The following is a 21,277-nucleotide window of genomic DNA, read 5'->3' as shown; positions in this document are numbered from 1 at the left end:
AATCAGTCTTTAAATTTGCATTTCCTTAACTACTAATCACTGCCAAAAATGAAATATTAGATTCAAACTGAGTACTGTTACATTAAGTATTAAAGAATGATTATAGAAAAACAGAAAGGTACTTCCTCTTCCTAAATAAACTCGTAAAATCTAGTATACCATAAAGTCAATATTATAAATTGAAAACAAAGAAATACAGCATGAACTTATCAGATGCAAACAGCTGATAAACAACTGAATACTGAGAAGGCATATGGTAGAAAATTATCTAAATTAACAGAATTCTAAAAAGTCAAAATAATAGACCATTAAAGATTTTCTTAGGCCAGGCGCAGTAGTCTAGTGGCTAATGTCCTTGCCTTGCATGCGCGAGATCCCATCCAGGCGCTGATTCTTGACCTGGCTGCCCACTTCCCATCCAGCTCCCTGCTTGTGGCCTGGGAAAGCAGAAGAGGATGACCCAAAGCCTTGGGACCCTGCATCCACGTGGGAGACTCGGACCCAAAAGAAGCTCCTGGCACCTGGATTCAGACTGACTCGGCCACTTGGAGAGTAATCTAGTGTACAAAAAAATCTTTCTCACCTTCTCTCTGTGTATCTGCCTTTCTAATAAATAAGTCTTATATATTTTTTTCTTCAAATGATTAAAAGCAGTATCATCTTAGGGAGCTAAATTTTGGTGTTTTTTCTTACTTGCAGAAATAAATATAAAAGTAATTTTACGTAAATTACCACCCTAATAACTCTGACAACCCTGCAAAAGGATAAGAATTTCTCCAATCATTTTGTCAGTAATTTTTCCAATCTTCTATATTTTTAACAATAATGGTTCTTATCCCCTGCTTTCTCATTAGAAGATATAAAGCAGAATACAGTGATAAAAGAATATCACATTCTTTTGTGAACACTTAGCCATACTACCAATGTAACAGCTACATTATTATAATATACAGAGCCCCATGAATAAACAAACTGTTGAGTCTAAATCTTATTTCATTCTATATTTTTACATCCTGAAACCCAGAAGTTACTGATACTGTCTATCTCCTCTATCAAAGCCAAGCATTTAGAATGTTTTGTCTTAATGTTTTACTCAAGAAAGATTATAACTTAGTTACTTCAGTTTTCTTTTTAACTACTAAATTTGTTTCAATATTTATTTTTATTGCAAAGTCAGATACACAGACAGGAGGACAGAGAGTAAGATCTTCCTTCCAATGATTCACTCCTCAAGCGATTGCAACAGCTGGAATCAAGCCAATCCAAAGCCAGGAGCCAGGAGCTTCTTCCAGGTCTCCCACAGTGGGTACAGGGTCCCAAGGCTTTGGGCCAACCTCGACTGCTTTCCCAGGCCAAAAGCAAGGAGCTGGATGGGAAGCGGGGCCTGTGGGACATGAGTTGGTGCCCATATGGGATCCTGGCGTGTCCAAAGCTAGGACTTTGGCCACTAGGTTACTGCGCTGGGCCCAACTACTTAATATTTTTAAAGCAAAACAGATAAGGTACTTGAAAACATATTAAACTCTTCTAAAATCTTCATCTGGATCTAAGAGTTACTTTATTTACTCTTTCATAATGTTCTTAACAGCATTCATAAAGAGGAAAACGTAGTAACATTAGATAAGCTATACATGGTGATTTATACATACATGATGAAGTTGTGAAATCACTACTTCGATGACTATAATCTATAAGATTACTAAGAGAGGAATCTGTTCTTCTCTCCAAATCTCTCCTCTCTCTCATTAAATCTGTTCCAAATGATCCAAGTACCATTGATGAAGATCTGGGAACTTGACTATGTCTCCAAGAAGAATCTTAAAATAATTGAAGAAATTTTATTTCAGAGAAAACTTTTCAAGGCTTGTGATGGTAATAAATATTCAGTAACTCTGAGTGAGTTTATTTTTATAATAATATCCACAGTTACCCACTGGCAATCAGAAGTAAAAATCAACAAATTAAAACATATTCAGTAATGAACTAACCATTTCCAAAGAGATTTCCTACCCAAACACACTGATTTTAAAATCTACCCACCTTACAAAATATGATCATTCAAGAGAAACATGATAATAAAATGGCTATAATACAAACTACAAATTTGCCAAAGTTGCAAAATTTGGGAAAAAGTCCATCAATGATGTAGCAGTATTGCCACAATCAAAATTAAGGAAATCTTGAAATGAAAGGTTTTCTTTTCTTTTTTCTTTTTGAAAAGCTTTCTTAGTGTCATACTCAATCTATCAGAATATTTTCCTGTCACTCTATTTGGTTTATAAAGGACTAAAATATTGTTACAATTATCTTCTACTTTTTGTTAGATAAGATTTCACTGAATAAGAAACTTAAAAAGTTGCAAACTTCTTTCCTTCTTGCTATTTACCTTGAAATTTTGGCTCTTCTTTTCCTAGTCTGGATAGCCTTAAAAATTCATCTTCATTAAGAGAAGTGGCCCAGTGTACTTAATGCTACACTTTCAAGTAACAGAAGAGAAAAAAATCTCTCTGCAAACTAGTGTTTATCTACAAAATTAAAGCTCAGTCTGCTCTCAGCCATCAAACTACTCTTAATATCCTTTAGAGTGACAATGTCTTTGCCATGGTTTTCCTGCCTATTGAGATAGAAAGGAATTGCTTACACTACTTCAACAAGAATTCCGTCTTCAACTGTGTAATCATCAACTTTGTCTCCCTGTAAGAATATTTCAAACACTAGCTAAACATTTCATTTTCGGAGTACAAGTGAGGAGGAAGTGGTTAAGTAATCTGCCCAATGTCATGCCTCCAGTAATAATGCTAATTTCTTATACAGAAGTCTACTGGAATACCAGCAAGCTTTTAAATTACTGAGTTTGTACACTAGTATCATGTCAAATGCTTATCTTTGCATAGAGAGTCACAGGAAATACTTTTAATATGCATCAGATTTAGCTTTCCTGGTAACATTTTTTAAAAGTTACCAATTTTATTACCACAGACATCAGTTTGTAATCAAATTAATCAAAGTATATAATATTTTATGTAGAATACTAGTACTAAATTTATAGCAAAAAATGTAAAAGAAAAGTTTATATAGCCCTAGTAGTAATTAAAGTAACATTTTGGAAAACAACACTACATTTTTAACTCACTGTCTTGTACATACATACTCTACCTGTTTAATCAATCTTAAGAACAATTATGTCACATCTTGGAAAAGGGTCTTTAGTACAAAGTACATTTACAGTGACTCTTAGAGAAATGTAATCCTTACCTGATACTGCATTTAAGCCATTTCCAACATTTCTTGCAGCTGAGGTAGATGTACAGTTTGCACAGGAAAGTTTAGGTCTTTTTGAATCATGATCGCGTTGTTGATTCTGTGACCTGGAGTGTGCTCCCTGAGTTATCTCAGACTCACTGTACCATGTGGATTGAAACGGTGATGCAGATGCTGAAGCAGACTGAAAGTCACAAACAGAAAGTTTAGGGAAGCAAACAAATGCTAGCAGTGCTACAAAAGGCACTAACATAAAAAGCCTAAAAAATAAAGTTTTTTTCAATTAAAAAAAATCATCCCTGAGCTGATGCTCATTCTAACAGTTTAGTCCTACAACAATGATAATGAAATAGATCAGGATAAGAAAAGGTTAAGGTTAGGACCAGAGTCAAGGTTAAAGAAAAGACAGAAGAGAAGCAGAAGAAAATCTCAGCATCTGCACTGTCTTATTAGTGAACCAAAACAATAGAAATGCATACTTAAAATTCTTAGATCATGATTTTCTAATGTAGAGCTATTTATGTAATTCTTTGTATAAGATAGGAGGAAGAACATTATTTATTTGAAAATTCGAGGTGCAGAGGGAAAGGTAGATGCAAAATGATTTTTATCCACTAGTTCACTTCCCAAATGTCCACAACGGCCAGAGCTGAGCCAGGTAGAAGCCAGGAGCGTCTTCTGGGTCCACTCACATGGGCGCAGGGTTCCAAGGATTTGTTCCACCTTCTCTGCTTTTCCCAGGCCATCAGCAAGAAGCTGTATCAGAAGTAGAGCAGCCAGGACTTGAACCAGCATCCATATGAGATGCCAGAATCACAGGTAGTGGCTTTACCTGCTATACTACAGTGCTAGCTCTATGATATTCTTTTGATGTATGGATAGACCAAAGTAGGAAAAAAAAAAAGGAAAGAAAGAAAAATCTCATAATACAAACGGCACTCATCATGAACAAAGTGGCTAAGCACTGTACTCAATTTAATGTATTTAAGATTAGTTTATCTTCTTAAAAGTACTGGTCTAAATAGTCAGCACGTTTCAGCAACAATCTGAAACTGAACAATAACAGTAAAACTGAAGTCATCCTATTATTTTTATATGAACATTTTCTTCACATGGTACATGTGGTGTATCTCTAAAATGCTCGAGGACATAATAAGTTTCATCAAAAAGCCCTAGCATACAGATAAAGAACAAAAACCTACACCAGTCTGGGTCAAAAATGTATGTTAAAATTTGCATATTAAAGAGTTAAATTTCTTGTGTTTTGCTGTTGACTTTCATTCAAAAAAAAAAAAAATCAAGCCTTCTTCCTGGTTGTCACCAATTCAATTGCTTTCACTATATAGATATCCTTAGATATTTAAGAAATGAGATTCCCCACTACCATCACCCTACTGTTTTTTAAACAAAGTTTTGGCTCATATAATATTCATTCTTAGATCTGTATTACCAAAATCAAATAATATCAAACTAGCCTGACCTCAAAACACATTGTTTTTTGGGGCTGGCATGGTCGAGTGTCAAGTGAACCCTCTGTCTGTGACTCCAGCATCTCATATGGGAACTGGTTTGTGTCCTAGCTGATCTACTTTCGATCCAGCTTTCTGCTACTGGCCTGGGAAGGTGGTAGAGCCCTGTCTCACCTATACCCCTATGGAAGACCAGGAAGAAACTCCTGGCTCCGTACTGGCCTAGCTCTGGCCCTTGTAGCCATTTCAGAAGTGAATCAGTGGATAGTCTCTCTCTCCTTCTCCGTGTAACTAATGCTTTCAAGCAAAATCAAAAAATGTTCTTAGGAAAGCAATACAGGATGGCCCAAGTACTCAATCCCCTATTCTCATGTAGGAGCCCAAGATGGTGTAGCTCCTGCCATCAACTTGGACTATGCCCAACCATTGAGACCATCTGGGCAGTGAGCCAGCAGATGGAAGATCTCTCTCTCTCCTTCTCTAACACTGCCTTTCAAATAAACAAGTGTATGTATCAGCAGAAAACAAGGTTGAATGAAGACTGAAGTACTTAGGACAGAGTAACATATAATACACCCGTGCATGAGCTTCCTCTTCTGCTGTATTTAATCATGCAATTAAAGAAAAATGAAATATTTTATTTAATTAAAAATGTAAAAGCAGAAGACACATACACAGATACAGAGGATAAGGAGAAAGATCTTCATATAGTAGTTCACTTTCCAAACGCCCACACCAATCAGTTCTGGGACAGGCCAAACTTGGGAGCTGGAAACTCGATCTGGGTCTTCCACATGGCTGGCGAGGACCCAACACTTGCACTAGTACCTGCTGCTGTTGCTTGTGTTCATCAGCAGAATGCTGGACTGGAAGCAGAGGTGAGACTGGATCTCACACACTCTGATATGGGAGGTAGATATCCCAAGCAGTGGCTTAACCCAATGCAGCACAACACCTGCCTGGCTAAATCTTTTTTAATCCAAAAAAGATGTTTTTTAAAAGTCCCAAGGATTAAAAAAAAAATACACACACACACACACATTCCAAATTAAAATGTTACCTGATACTCAGAATCCAGTCTAAACGAAGAGTCTCTTGAGTGATAGGTTTCATTAAAACTATTTCCTCTGCTTCCAGACATCATCCTAGCACTTAAAGAGCTGGAGGGCTGAACAGAAATTCTTCTTGGAATCCTTGAAGGTTTAGACTCCATTCTTAAGATTTCCTATGAAATGCAAATTTCCATTAATTGCCTTTGGGAAAACATGCAATCCTTTAATTCTTAATCCCTCCTAATCATCAGCTTCAATCAAGAATTAGCCATGCATATTAACCACATCTGACAAGGTAACTGTGAGTCTAACACCAACTCTTTTCTGCAAGGCAAAAGTCTAAAGTCCATAGAATAGGTTTCCTATTGTCTATCGCATGAAACAAACCAAAGTGCAATGAGAAGCTGTGTGGCTTGCTCTTTCCAATGCCAGGGTTCTCGCTTAATCAAAAGAAATAAAATAAAGTCTTATATGAATTGCTCTTGATTCTCTTCCCATTCTTTTCTATGAGTGTTCTTGCTCATACCTACTGAACTATTTGCATATCAAGCACCACAATATGCTCTAACAGGCTTTTATTTGGGCATTCTACAAACTCTATATCCAATTCCTGGCCATTAGTTTTAACAAGAACATCCTTCTTCTGTGGGTTCCCATTAGCATAGACCTTTAAGACATTATACTAGCTCATACTGTAATTTTTTAAAAATCCCCTTGTCAGTCAAGATATCCTCAGCTCAGTATCACTCCCAAATAATTTCCTGGAATACAAGATTCAATAATCACAGATTATAAAAGGTATTGATAGTTGTCACTGAAAGGATTTCATTAATTCCACAAAATTAACAGGTGATATGTATTGAAGGGTATAAGCTTTTTTTACATAGTAGATCACTAAATCTCCAAAACAAATCTGAGGTGGGTACTACATTACAGGGATAATAGATAAGAAAATTGGCACTGAGAGATTAAGCAATTTACAAGTTAGCTGAAGTGCCTCCTAGAATGTTGCCGAAGAATGATACCTTAAGTGGAAAATTTGTAAAACTATACACATTATAATGGTAAAAATCATTCTAATGATGTTTTTTAAAAAACGAAAGAAAAAACTAGTTTATAGAAAATGTGAAATTGTGTCTGACATTTTACAGAAAAATTTCTAAGTTTTTCTCACTAAACATTTCTCAATCCATGAAAAAATAGCCATCCCAGCCATGTCTGACTATCAACTATATATAAGTGGAATCTCACAGTAGTACCCATGTCCAACTTTGTGTCTGTGAGGATCATCCATGTCACCGCAAGCAGTTAACAATAAATTCACCCTAATTTGTGGGAATGAATGTGATCTCTTATTCTATTCTTTCTTATTCCACTGTGACTGCACAGGAGATTGTTCAATTTGGGAGCAATGATAAAAAGCACTGCTATAAATTAAAAAGTACTCTCTATCTTTCTAATAAGTATCACAGAAGAGAGAGAAAAGTAGCAAACAAAACAAAACAAAACAAAACAAAACAAAACAAAAACCTTTTCAGAACTCCAGTACAAAAATTTACCTAAAAAGACTCAAGAGTAGACAGGAAGAGTGGAGAAAAACAAATCCCACTGAGCACAATCCACCATCTTGAAATTTCAGACAACTAGAAGGTGAGAATCTATTAGGATGGAAAAACGATTCTCTTACAAAGGAAACGTAATTAAAATCACCTAAGAGCAACATAAAAGAATACCTACAGAGTTCCAAAAATAATTTTTAGCTTTGAATTCTAATCTTGCAACTAAATGTGAGATGCAGAATGGGAACATTTTTAGACATTCAAGGTCTTAAGACACAAATCAAAAGTCTTAAGAACCTTAACAGAATGTCCTAGAGAAACAGGAGAATAAAGCATTAAAAAAACAGAAAAGGAACTTAGGAAGCAGTGACAAAGAGAACATACATACAATGGTATGCAGAAAGCAGAGGGAGCAACCAATACAGGTTGGAGTTGGTCCTCAGGTAACAGAACATGTTTTAGCAAAAACAGCACATCATATGGAAGCTGTATGTCATAGGCATATGGCATAGACGATAACCATTTTAATTTGAAAAACTATGCTACATACACAGAACACATGTTAGTTCAAAAATCTTATTTTTAACTTGAGAAAAAAGCTACTGCTCAAGAAAGGAATGGTGGTATTTGGCAAGATTCTTTGAATGTTAACAGTTATAATAACTACTAAATCAAATTTACCACAAACATTGTGGGATGATGTAGATAGGACAATGATGAATAACAAAAAGTCCGCAATGAAAAAAAGAACACAAGAAATGGCATAAGTACATCAATAAATAGGAAGGTATATAAAGCTTAGAAGACACAACCCAAAGATTAAAGGTCACTGCTGTTGCAAAAAGGAATAGGAGAAAAAAGGACTGCTACCATCCCTCTAAATAGGAAACCAGCCCCAGTGTAGGCCCTGCCAAGTCCTAATTCACATTCATGATCCCAGGATCATTACTGACAGTGCCCATGTTGTCTTCTGAAATTGGCATGGATTCAAAAATACAGCACATTACCACCTAATACAAATCTTTTCTATCATTAGCTTTTTATAAGGTATGTACATACTTGATAAGCCCATAAGATTTTTTTAATCAGAAAGAGTTTAATTTTGAATTGGAATTTTAAAGATATAAAACAGGGAGACAACATGCTTTTTGAAAGACATAGCTATATATTTTTTTTTCTAACAGCAATAATGCTCCTTGACTCTGCCTTTTACAATTATACTCACGTTTATACCCAGTTTGTACTTGCAGAATAGAACTAACCTAGTAGGAAATCAGCTTAAAACAAACCTCTCGGGAAAAGGCAAAGAGGCAGAGTCCTCTGAGAGAGATAATTTGATACTGTGTGAAACTAATTTTGGCAACTCCTCTACATAAATTGATTGAATTTTGACAATGTAGGTGTTACATGAAAAGTTATATAATTTGGTTACATAAGCTGTAGGTCATAAGCACGAAAGATAGTGAAAAGTAAAATGTGCAGTCCTTGAAAAACTTGTACCACTTAGAAGATTCGGGTTCAGTCAGCCATTTCACAAATAGTTTTTTGGATGTTTTCTATGTGATAGGCACACTAATATCAAACAAGAGGTTGACAATTAATGTAACAGGCAAAACAAGCAACACAAATAACCAATATCTAAATAGTTATAACATCAATACAGGAAAAGGAGTAAAAATAACACACTACAATGGTAGGAAAAAGGAAATTAAAGCTTGTTGCATTTAACCAAGACTTTTTAATGCACAACATTAAAACAAGGTCCATATGCAGTCTTTCCTCGTTGATCAACCCAGCCCAGTGTTTTTCAGTCATCACAGAGCATTTTTTAAAATTCAGACTTGATTCTACCACTTAATAGGTTCTTTGATCAGTGAGAAATTTACCAGCATGGTTGGTTTCAAACATATTGGAAATGCACTTCATTAAAAGCTCTGCTGACTAGCACAGGTAATGGCCTGGCAGTTAAAACAAGTATGGACACCTATGTCCCACATCAGCCATAAGTGCAATGCTTGAACCCAGATGATACAGACACTGAGACAGAAGTAATGGCAAGTAACTGGGATTCTGTCACCATGTGGTAGATCTGGGTTGCATTTCCAGCTCCTGCTGTACAATAATTGTTTCATTGGAGAGCTCTGTCTCTCAAATAGGGGAGGGGCTTGGAGCACACCAGGTTAAGCTGCTGACTGGAATGCAGAATATCTAGAATCAAGTTCCACCTCTTCTTCCAGCCCAGCTTCCTATTAATACACCGTGTGAAACAGCACCTGGGCTCCCGTCATTCATGTGGGGGACCGGGACGGAGTTTTTAGCTCCTGACTTCTGCCTAGTCCAACCCTAGCTTTTGCTGGCATTTGTGAAGTGAAACAGCAGATGGAGAACCTTTCCTCTCTCTATTAACAAACACCCTTCAACAATAAATAAACAGCTCTGTTCCTAACAACCTAAAAGTTTTTTGTAATTTTATTTTTGCACTTCTGTTTTAAAGTTAGATAGAACAGTACAGCATGACCTTGAGAAATGTATACCATGCTTTCCCACTCAATATGCATAGGGCATACATCACTAGTATGCAGGCTCCAAAATATAATTGTACTCAGACTTATAAAAAGGTCCATGGGATTCAGTGCTTTGTGGTGCTCATCAACACACGTACGATGGTAAGGGAAGGAGGCACTCCCAACTATAAAAAGGCACTTTCTAGAAGCTGTTCTGAGTGTATAAGAAAAATAATGAGCCACAAAAACCTTATGGCTAATAGTTGAAATTTTTTCACTTTGCTGAACTGTTCAACTTTTGAGATGACATCTGTAGGTGAAGATTCTTTGTAGCTGCTAGTTTACCTAATTAGCCATACTTTCACTCCAAATCTACCCTTACATTAAGGCACTTTGATCGTAGTTGACATCAACAACAGTGGAGAATAGGTACTCATACCAACGTCATGATTTATGTAGTCCATATATCTCACAGTTCTGTGGCTTGCTTTAGCTACTTAAAAAATAGTAACTGCTTATTTCACAGGTAAGTTTTACTCTGCCAAGCTTCCTAGAAAATCTTGAAGAGCTCTTGAAAGCAAATTCATGTTTTCAGTGGCCTGCTGAACACTACAGAGGAAAAAATGTCTTTCAGGGTGGGGTGTGGCGGTGGGTGGGAGCAGGGGAAGCTCTGTGCTGTGGCAGATGTGCTGCCAGCATCCCACATAGGTGCCGGTTCAAGTCCAACTGCTCCACTTCTAACGCAGCTCTCTACCTGGGAAAGCAGTAGAGGACAGATCAAGGACTTGGGCCCCTGAATCCCCACAAGAGATCTGGAAGAGAAACTCATGGCTTCAATCAGTCCAGCTCTGGCCAATTTGGCCTGTGGGGAGTGAATCAGTGAATAAAAGATCTCTCCTCAGATCTGCTTTTTAATACTTTCAAATTAATAATTTAAAAAAAAGCTCTAAAAACATTTTTCTAGTTATAAACAGCCTTAAATCTATTCAGCAGAAATGATTTTGCCTGAAAATTTATTTTAGTCCAAGTAAGAGGATGAAAGGAATCAGGTCATGCAAAATTCTGAAATTCTACACCTGACATAAAGATCTCAGTTATCACTGGAAAAACTATCTCAAACTTTCCTAGAATATAGACAAATTAATTTGAATTTACTCTATTTTTATTGGAAAGTCAGGTCTACAGAGAGAAGGAGACAGACCAGTTCACTCCCCAAGTGGCAGCAATGGCTAGAGCTGAGCTGAGCCGATCTGATGTCAGGAGCCACAAGCTTCTTCCAAGTCTCCCACATGGGTGCAGCGTCCCAAGACTGTGGGGCCATCCTCTACTGTTTTCCCACAATCAGGGAGCTGGATGGGAAGTGGAGTAGCCAGGATACGAACCAGCACTCAAATGGGATTCTGTTGGTTGCAAGGCGAGCATTCAGCCACTAGGCTATCATACCAGATCCAAATTAATTTGAAGTTTATGTTTCTCAGCTAGATATGAGGCTCACTCAAGAAAACTGCAACTCTACCTCCATACTAAGGTTAGACTAAAGAGTAATTACTCATCAGTAGTTTTATTTTGTATTTCATTCTTGGTAGTGGTACTTATTCTCTATCAAACTTTCAATTTTTTCCCCCATCTTCTTAAAGACCGCTATGTTTTAAGTGTGTCCCCCAAAACCCATTCACTGGAAACTCTATTCCTAATGTGAAAGTACTGAGTGGGACCTAATAAGGTATGTTTGTTTAGGTCATGAGGACCTCACCTCACAGGATTGATACCAACTACAAAACAGCTCTGTGTTTCCTCTCTTCTAGCCTTCTGCCTTATAATCATGCAACAAGAAGGCCCATCAAATGTGGCACTCAAATCTGGACTTAGCAATTCTGGAACCAGAAGAAATGTGGCACTGAGTGTTTACAGAAACAATGAAGGCAGGCAGAGAACCTGAGAGGGGGAGCGCCAGCTCCACATCGTGAAGATGCAGGAGCTGCCCATATTCAAGGAGAATGGAAACCCTGAAGAAACCCATCCATGGGCCAGACGCTGCACAAGAAGACAGTAATAAGCTGCCACTAGGGGAAAGCTAGGACATTCAGTTTAGGAAAGGACTTCGCATTGGTACATGGCAGGTGTCTGTGATCGACCACTTACACGCATCCATTTCCCTTTCCCCAGCTACCTGCTGGACTCCTGCCTGTGCTGTACACTTTCCATACTGTTAACCTTAGCACATCTCTCATTCCTTCCCACTTTTCACATTTGGAAAGTTGTAGCTTCATAAAAGCAGAGAAATAGCGATATGATGCCAAACATTTCTCTTTAATTCCCTTACACAAAGGGCTTTTGTTATGTAACATGGATCCTCTCATCACTCTACAGATAACTGCTTCCCATTACTACAATAAAGGTCTTGTTCAGGCATCTGTAAAGGCTCAACAAAGAAAGCCTCAGCCCTATCCATATTAACAAAGGCTACTTCTTATCGCTAAGTCTTTTTTTTTTTTTTGCTATATGTGAATATATTCAGTAACAGAAACACATTTAATGCAATTATCAAAAAAATCTACTTCCTACGTTTTTCCAAAATAGGCTTAAGGATAGGTAGGAACCAATTAGACACTATCTAATCTTTAGAACATGATCCAGTTTTCCACTTATAGATGTAGAATAAAGAATGCAAGCTTTGGCCATCGTGGGTAAAGCTGCTGCCGAAGATACCCATATGCACATGGTTCAAGTCCCAGCGGCACCATTTCTGATCAAGCTCCTTACTAATAGCCTGGGAAAAGCAGCAGATGATGACCCACGTGCCTCAACCCCTGCCACCCACGTGGGAGACCCAGATGAAGCTCTTCATCCCTACATGCTGACTGGCCCATATTCAGCAATGCAGCCATCTGGGGGAGCAAGCCAGCAGGTGGAAGATTTCTCTCTCTAACTCTGGCAAATAAATAAAAGACAAGCAAGCATTGAAGTTTGTCCCTCGGTCTGACTCTAGGTTAATCTCCCTAATGCTTAATTTCCTCACCTACAAAAAGATACTACCTTGACAAGAATGCTGGGAGCCTTACTGGCATACAAAGTGTGGTCAGCAAATCCCATTATTCAACAACATCACCAATGACAAAATGTTCACACAAACAACACAGTAAAATTCTGTTAGCTTTATTAATTGAAGTTTGCCTTGAACACACAGTAAAAAGACCTAATTTTTAGAGTCATTCAGATTTCTATATATACACATATACTACATTCACTGTGTGGTAAAGAAACACAAATATGTTTAGAAAGAAACAGCCACTGTTTATATTTCACTATATTTTTTAGCACCTTTTAGCTTTTTATATTTAGTCTTTCAAAACTTCTTTGATGTACTTGATCATACATTGCTAAATAGCAGAAAGCATTTACCAATAATAATAATAATGATTTTTTAAAAATAATTTTTTTCAAGGGCCCGGCACGATGGCGCAGTGGTTAAGGTCTTCGCCTTGCACTCCTGGGATCCCATATGGGCATTGGGTCTAATCCCAGAGGCTCCGCTTCCCATCCAGCTCCCTGCCTGTGGCCCGAGAAAGCAGTCGAGGACGGCCCAAAGCTTTGGGACCCTGCACCCGCGTGGGAGACCCGGAAGAAATTCCTGGATCCTGGCTTCGGATTGGCATAGCACCGGCCGTTGCGCTCACTTGGGGAGTGAATCATCGGACGGAAGATCTTCCTCTCTGTCTCTCCTCTCTGTATATCCGCCTTTCCAATAAAAATAAAATAAATCTTTAAAAAAAATAATTTTTATCACAATAAAATTCATAGATAACGCCTTAGGTTAAACAACTCCCTTTCTAAACTGCAGGCTTACAGGGTCAACATTGGGTTAGCCCACTGCTTGGTATACTGGCATCTCATTTATGCCAGTGAGTTTTGGTGCTGCCAGCTTTCCAGGTTGTTGCTTCTTTTCCGGGAGGCAGATGATGGCCCAAGTGCCTGGGAACATACACCCACATGGGAGACCTGAATGGAGTTTCAGGCTTGCAGGTCTCACCTGGCTTACCCCTGGTTTCACATAGGTATTTTGGGGGAAGGGGCAGCAGCAAATGAAGATGTGTGTATGTGTGTGTTGCTCTGCCTTTCAAGTAAATATAAATATAAAAAAATGTTTTTTAAATAGCTATTCAACTGCTAGTTTATAGCCTTGGCAAGGATATTATACAATCAATGATCCTCCATGTATCAATCAACCAACTCCAACAGCAATCAACTTTCAACCAATTTTCTTGTCTATTTTATCGACGCCTTTATAACCATAAAGTAATGCTAATCACAACACTGTAAACAATTCTTTATTTATACTTGTCTAGATGTGTAGCAAGCCATAAAACAAGGCTATTAATACCCTGGCACTGTAGGTATGCAAAACTCTTTGCAATGTAATGTTGATGATTTGCCCAAGACAAGGACCTTTTCTCTCCACTCCTTAAATATAGGTCAGCCTAGTAAGGCTTAACTGCAGCTAACAGAAGGCATGACATATGATTTGCCAAAGTCAAGAGGAGTGGGAGTTTGGCTTGGTCTTTTAAGATGCCACCAGGGACACTGGCAATCCAATCAAACAGCACATGGGTTCAAGTGTGAGTTCTGGTCCCAATTCTGGTTTTCTATTGATGTGCACCTGGAAGGCAGCAGATGGCTCAAGCAATTTCTTCCCCGTCATCCACCTGGGTGACCAAATTAATCTCCTGGTTCCCAGATTGAACCAGGCACAATCTTGGTAGCAGGCATCCAGGGAATGAGCTAGCTAGTAGGAGATGTATCTGTCCCTGTCAAATAAATAAGACATGAAAACAAAAGAAAAACTCTTGGAGCTTCCATTTTTACGTTCTTAAAATGTTGCTCTGACCTCATGTCATAAAAGGCTCTCACAGAGCAGTGGGATGCCAACCAACATCAAATGTTAGACAATAAGAATGAATCCATCTTGGGGCTTGCCATCTGGGAAATCTCTGGTTCTAATACTGACGCAGGAATTAACCAAGGTCATGACAGTACAACTGCCCCCAAAACACAGGAAACTTAATAAAACAGTGAATAGCTGTTTCACTAGGTTTTGAAGTGGTTTTTGTATGCAGCAAAGGAGCAAAACCTCCTAATGGACCCTTTCGCTTTCCTACTATTAGATCATTTAAACACATCATTAAAATGTCTACCTGTATTTAAAAAATGAATTATACCTGAGTCTAACACAAAACTCTGTCTTAAACATCAAATGAGAATCAAAGTATTGAATTACCACATTACTGTACAATAAATTCATAGCACAAAGGTCAAAGTTATCACCCAAAATACCCATAGTCAAGAATTTCAATAGTCAAGAATCTTCCAGAAATAGCTAATTTCATTACCTACCTGTATTCTGTATGCTTTTTGGGTTTTTTTTTAAATCTACTTTTGTTTAAAAAAATGTTTTTCTTAATGGGATTATCTTAGTGTTTCATAATCCTACTGAACATGCAGACAAAAGAAAAGTAAGGGGTGGTCAAGTCTTAGGAGTGTCTTAAAATCACAGAACTTTCTGGGCCTTTAAAAACTAATCTCTTGATTTTTAGCTGGCATTCTTAAGATGCAGATATATCCATGTTTTAAAAAAACAAGATAAGGGAAAAAATCATCTCCTTAAGAAGACAGGACTATGTTAATAAAGAACATTTCAATAAGATAATCTGCTGCTGTTAAAGCTAATTTAATCTGTAGGTATCACATTTAATTCTTTATTCAGTACAGGGAGATCATTTTGTTTCTTTCTGGAAAATGAGAAACATGTGCTAACTAACCTTTAAAGGTTCAAAGCCTGCACTATGGGTATAGAGTAAAAGGTGATCTTAAAACCAGGTATTCAACCTATCCAGTCTAACCAGTAGTCGCAGAGAAAAACTTTGGGAACAGGAAAAACAGCTTTGACCACTTTAAGTGCTAGTCAAATCTCAAATTACAAAATCATCTTATCATTACCACCCTCACACTTTTGGGGTTCATCTTACAATAAGCAACTATATTAAACACAGAATTTTTGTAATAGCAGATTTATAAGAGAATAAACCATTTCATTATATTGGAATTGTGCTGTGATGAATCCCAGTATTCTTTTTAGGAAATCAAATTTATAATTGTAATCATTCTAATGTGACCAGTTGTTGACTGAGTTATTCAACAGTTAGAAGGTTCATTAATCTAAGCAGCAGTTACCTGGCCCCTCCATCTCACAGCAGAGCGCTAACTTTCTAACCAAATGCACACTCTTCTATGGCAAGCTGTAATCTCCCATTCAGTTTGTATTTCAGCTATGGGGAAAAAATTTTCATTTTCCAACAACCACCGCGGCATCATGACTCTGCAGTTTTTTTTTTTTCAAAGCCCTACTCATACTTCCCATCTTGGTCCAAACATTACTTCCTGTAAAATCTGCCCCCCCCCACTCACTTCGTGTGCAAACACATGAAGATAACATCAGTGGTTGCTTTTACATCAGCCAGATGACTGCGCCATGAGTTACAGGGCAGCAGTTGTGTCGACTCATTCTTATAAGGTGAAGACCTAAAAATCTTACAGCCAGACTAAGACAAACTGCCAAAAGCTTTTACATTATTTTTATATTTGCATAAAAAAGTATTTTTTCCTAAAACAAAATATCAAAATGGGACAGTTCTTACACACCAGACCAAGTTGTGTGAGGTGGATATGGAGCAGACTAAAAATTAGCTACGTATGAATGATGACTTTTCCTGATACTTTCATAGAACCTGTGACTCATAAGAGAGTCTTTTTGGTTTATCTGGGAAAATAAGACCTCTTGCCGACAAGGCTGAAAAAACAAATCTCTTGTACTGGAAGAACTCTTACCCAAGACATCTGATCCAGCAGGAAAATGCAAAAAACAAAAATCCCCAAGACTACACTCAATCTGTCTACATCTGCAACATAATTTAAGGTGAAAAAAAAAAAACACTCTAAGTTCTTGCCTAGAAAACATGGGTTGTGCGATTTTATATATTCTTGTATGCAGGAAGTAGCCAGTCCTCAGTGGAGGTTATTACTATTGAAGTAAATTTGAAATTCTGACCAGAATGCTTGGATATAAACCACTGCACTTTGAGTTCTCAATTCCAAGTCCTTGTGTTCAGTAAAAATAATCACCACTAGTCACATGCCCCAGTGTTGATGGCTTCACACCTACCTCATCTAATTTCATCTTCACCTCAACTCTAAGGATTAAACTATATTCCTGAGGAAATCTGAAGGGGTCGAATCACTACGGTGAAAATCAAACATCACACCCTAATCTTCGGACGCCAGGGCCACTGCTTCCAACTCCTTTTCAAACTCAACGCTGCGGAGCTGTTAAATGAAAACACTGACCTCAATTCTCCAACCCAACTGTTCTTTCAGGAAAAAAAAAACTCTAGTTACACCACGTGTCTCCCTCTTTACCCAGCCTACTATTTGAGCTTTGAAAAAAAAAAAAATTAACCCTACCTGTTCATTCTGGACAGAAACGAGTAGGTGGGAGTAACAGGAAGGGAGAATTAAACTAAGGAAAAATTTAAAAAAAAAAAAAAAAAAGGTTTACCAAACCTTACTGAATTCACTTTTACTGGGCACATCTACTCTCTGAACAATACCACTGATGACCCCCCCCCCAGGCCTTCCCCGGGGATTAAAACCGATTTCCGCACGCAGCGACAACTACTAAGGGCAGGGTTCTACGCGGCTGTGCGTACACATGAATCGCCACTGCGCAGTTTCACCAAAACCCAGCGAGTAGTCTACTACTCGAGCCTTCCATTTTTTTTCTCCCCCACTTCTTCCGCCAACAGGTCGGTTTTGGGTCCAAGCCACCACCACCACCGTGCTGATTCTGAAGCAGACGTGACTGCCGGCGACCCAGGCAGCACCCCGTCAGGCACCGCGTTCAAGCACCGCGGCTCTCAGCAGGGCAGAGAAGGGGGGCCCCCCAAGGCCCCCCTCGATCTGAGGCCGCCGAGCCCCGATCCCGCGCCGCCTCCAACTCGGGCTCGCCATTTAATCTCTCTCAGGACACACTGTGCGGGGCTCCGCCGCACCCGCGGGGCCCCCGGCCTCCCGCAACCCGCCAGGCCCGAGCTGGATTCAGGCCCTCCCCCTCCACCCGGCCATCACGAAGGCGTACAGCCGACCCCTTCTTCACCCGACACAAACTCTCGCACCGCGCCAAAGCCTGTCGGCACGGGAAGCCCGCGCCCGCTCCCTTCCGTCCCCGAGGGCCCGCGATGCTCCTCCGGCGCCCCATCCGGCCGAGCGAGCGGCCCTCACGTCCCCCCACAGGCCGGCGAGTCATCTCGTCCCCTCCCCCACCAGCACCCCGGGACGGGGAAGCCCGAGTCCCCGCAGTGGATTTACCTCAGCTCCGGAGCCGGCGCTGACCAGGGCGCGTCGCACTCTCAAAGCGACCCCGCCGCCGCGTCCCGCCTCGCCGTCCGAGGCCTCTCTGACTGGGGATGGCGGGGGAGGGGGGGCGGAGAGCAGTCCGCAGCGAAGCACAATGGCGCCCGGCCCTTTCCAGGATCCGGCGCACAAGCAGCCGCCACCGTTAAGTGCCCCTCCCTTCCCCTCCTCCCCCGACTTCCCGGACCTCTCTCCGGCTTCTCGCGAGAGGAGTGGCGCTGCGGGACTCCGAGAGCTGCGAGCGGGCTCGACGTGCCCCACCGCGGGGTGGTGCTCTGACTGCGGCAGCCGTTGAAGGGCTGCCCCCCGGGAGGCAGCGAGGCGCCACTGGTAAGCGGCGGCGGCTGGTCGGCCGGCTTGCTGGCGGCGGGGCCGGCCAGGGTGCGGGTGCCGGGACCGGGCTCCGGAGGCCCGGCCCTGGTTGCTCATCCGTGTCCGGCTTGGCGTGAGGGCTCCGAGCCAGCCCGGTTGCTCTCAGGGGCGGCTCCCCACCCACGGACTCTGGCCCCGGATCACAACTAACCGGGCCCCAAGCCCAAAATACCGCCCAGCCCCTTTCCCCCCCGGCTTTTTTTTTTTCTTTGCGCTTAGTAAGTGGCGCAGCGAATGTTGAATCAAGCCCTCCTCTTTCCCGCCTCCCCTCCTCCCGGCTAGCGCCCTGCCCTGCCCGCCCTAGTAGTAGGTTTGCTGGCAGTTCTTTCCCTGCCAGGGTAGCCAACCTTGTGGCAACCAAGTCTTGGTGTTTGCGGTACAGTCATGTCTCAGAATCGTGTTGTTAACCTTGGGTAGCGTATGGAAATTCATCTGTCTAGGCAAAGGTGGATATGAGATGGAACTTTCCACAAACTAAGTGTGGTAAACTAAGATGTTAATGAGTACTAATAAATAAAAAGGAGTAGGTTAGAGGAAATAGACACCATTGAAGTGGGTTTGGATTAGTATATCAAAGTTATTAAACAGTAAATCTCCGTTGTTGAAACTTGGACGTATACTGAAGACACTTGATTTTAAGTGACCTATTTTGTTAAGTAATGAAAAGCAATCCATCGGGTCCAGATAATTGCAGGAAGTGGAATGTAGAATTTATGTGTTGATCTGAAGGGAATGGAGGGTCCATCACGGTCATCCCCATTTCACACTGGCTTGGAGACACACCCTACCCATGCTTTGTTATGAAAAATTATAAAATGCTGGACATTTTAAAGATTTAAGATTTGCTATTTAAATCGCTTCTCGACCTTTTGGCTAAGTTCAAGTGTAGATTTACTATTTATGGTCTGGCACGGTAGCCTGGTAGCTAAAGTCCTCGCCTTGCACACCTGGGATCTCATATGGGCACTGGTTCTAATCCAGGCATCCCCGTTTCCCCGTCCAGCTCCCTGCTTGTGGCCCGGGAAAGCAGTGGAGGACAGCCCACAGCTTTGGGACCTTGCACCCCTATGGGAGACCTGGGGGAGTCTCTGGGCTCCTGGCTTCGGGTCAGCTCAACTCTGGCCATTTTGGCCGTTTGGGGAGTGAATCATCGGAGAGAAGATCTTCCTCTCTGTCTCTCCTCCTCTCTGTACATCTGTAATAAAAATAAAACAAACCTTAAGAAGATTTACTATTTAAAATTGACACACTAGTGCCAGTCCAATTTTTAGAGTATGATTTAAGTTTCTTCATTGAGATAAAATGAACAAGGACTAGTTTTGAGGGCATTCATTTGTTCTTTTTTTTTTATTTTATTTTATGACACAGTTTCATAGGCTCTGGGATTCTCCCAATTAATTTGTTCTTTAAAGAAAAATAGATTTTAATGTGTTTGAATAACCCTGTAGGGTTAAGGCAGCCATATATTTGAATGCAGGTGGGTGTTTTGAAGAACCAAACTACAGGGCCCGGTGCGGTGGCGCAAGTGGTTAAAGGTCCTCGCCTTGCACGCCCGGGATCCCATATGAGCGCCGGTTCTAATCCCGGGCAGCCCCGCTTCCCATCCAGCTCCCTGCCTGTGGCCCGGGAGGGCAGTCGAGGATGGCCCAAAGCTTTGGGAACCTGCACCCGCGTGGGAGACCCGGAAGAGGCTCCTGGCTTCAGATCGGCATAGTATCGACCTTGCGCTGGACGGAAGATCTTCCTCTCTGTCTCTCCTCTCTGTATATCCGCCTTTCCAATGAAAAAATAATAAAAATAAATCTTTAAAAAATAAAAAAAGAACCAAACTACATAAATTCAAATCCCAGTCCTACCTATTACTACTTTTGTTATCTTGAGCAGTTCCTTAACTTCGCCAAGCCTACTGTGCTTGTGTAAACTGAGCTAATAATAGTACTGTAAGGTTGTTGCGGGTATTAAATAAGATACTGCGTGTGTTCCTGGAACATAGCAAACATTCCACAATTATTAGCTATTCCAGTCCATGTCTGTAGCACCCTAAGCTTGTCTCTTTGTGGGAGCTTTGTATTACAGAGGTCCCTTACATCTCTTTTCAGTTTTGTTCTAGGCTAAGGGGAATGACTGTACCATTCTCCTGGCAGTGGAAACTTCTCTCTAGAACCCCCAAACCTGGCATAGATGTGTGTAGATGATCCAGCCGTGACAGTATCGTCAGAGATGAGTGTAGCTTCAGTCTCCTATGCAGAGCAGAACTTAGGGCTGTTAGTTTCTACTGTCAGTAGTATAAAGACGTCAGATGAATGGGACTGCTCTTCTTTGTAAATGCCACCCCATTTTTCTCTCTCTAGATTATTTTCTAAAGATTGATTTATTGATTGATTTGAAAGGTGGAGCAACAGAAAGAGAATGAGAAACAGATCTTCCCTGCTGGTTCATTCGCCAAATGTCCACAGTAGTCTGGGTGCCCCGGGCCAGTATCTGAACCCGGAACTTCATCCTGATACCCCATATGGGTGACCTGGGTGTGAATGCTGCTTGAGCCATCTGCTGCTGCCTTCTCAGGTACATTGGTAGAAAGCTGAATCAAAAAGTGA

General features: G+C 40.5%; 1 protein-coding gene across 5 annotated transcripts in view; it reads right to left on the bottom strand.

Moving 5' to 3' along the window:
- MARCHF7 (membrane associated ring-CH-type finger 7) overlaps positions 1–18,459 on the bottom strand; it is a 36,606-nt gene extending 18,147 nt beyond the window's left edge. For 4 of the 5 annotated variants that reach the window (XM_040971617.1, XM_040971619.1, XM_040971616.1 and 1 more), the window contains exons 1-4: positions 18,264–18,459; positions 5,791–5,955; positions 3,256–3,445; positions 1,650–1,817 (exon numbers count right to left, since the gene is read on the bottom strand). In XM_040971617.1, the coding sequence (XP_040827551.1) occupies positions 1,650–1,817; positions 3,256–3,445; positions 5,791–5,943 (511 nt within the window). In that variant the 5' untranslated portion in view covers positions 5,944–5,955; positions 18,264–18,459. The remainder of the gene's footprint in view (positions 1–1,649; positions 1,818–3,255; positions 3,446–5,790; positions 5,956–18,263) is intronic. The other variant, XM_040971620.1, reaches the window with a different exon arrangement.
- Positions 18,460–21,277: the final 2,818 nt, after the last annotated feature.

Source organism: Ochotona curzoniae, unplaced genomic scaffold, assembly GCF_017591425.1.
Source record: "Ochotona curzoniae isolate NIBS_2020 unplaced genomic scaffold, NIBS_Ocur_1.0 contig_2210, whole genome shotgun sequence".
NCBI classification, from domain to species: Eukaryota; Metazoa; Chordata; class Mammalia; order Lagomorpha; family Ochotonidae; genus Ochotona; species Ochotona curzoniae.
Note: the sequence above shows the minus strand (reverse complement) of the source record. Positions and strands in the feature narration are given on the sequence as shown.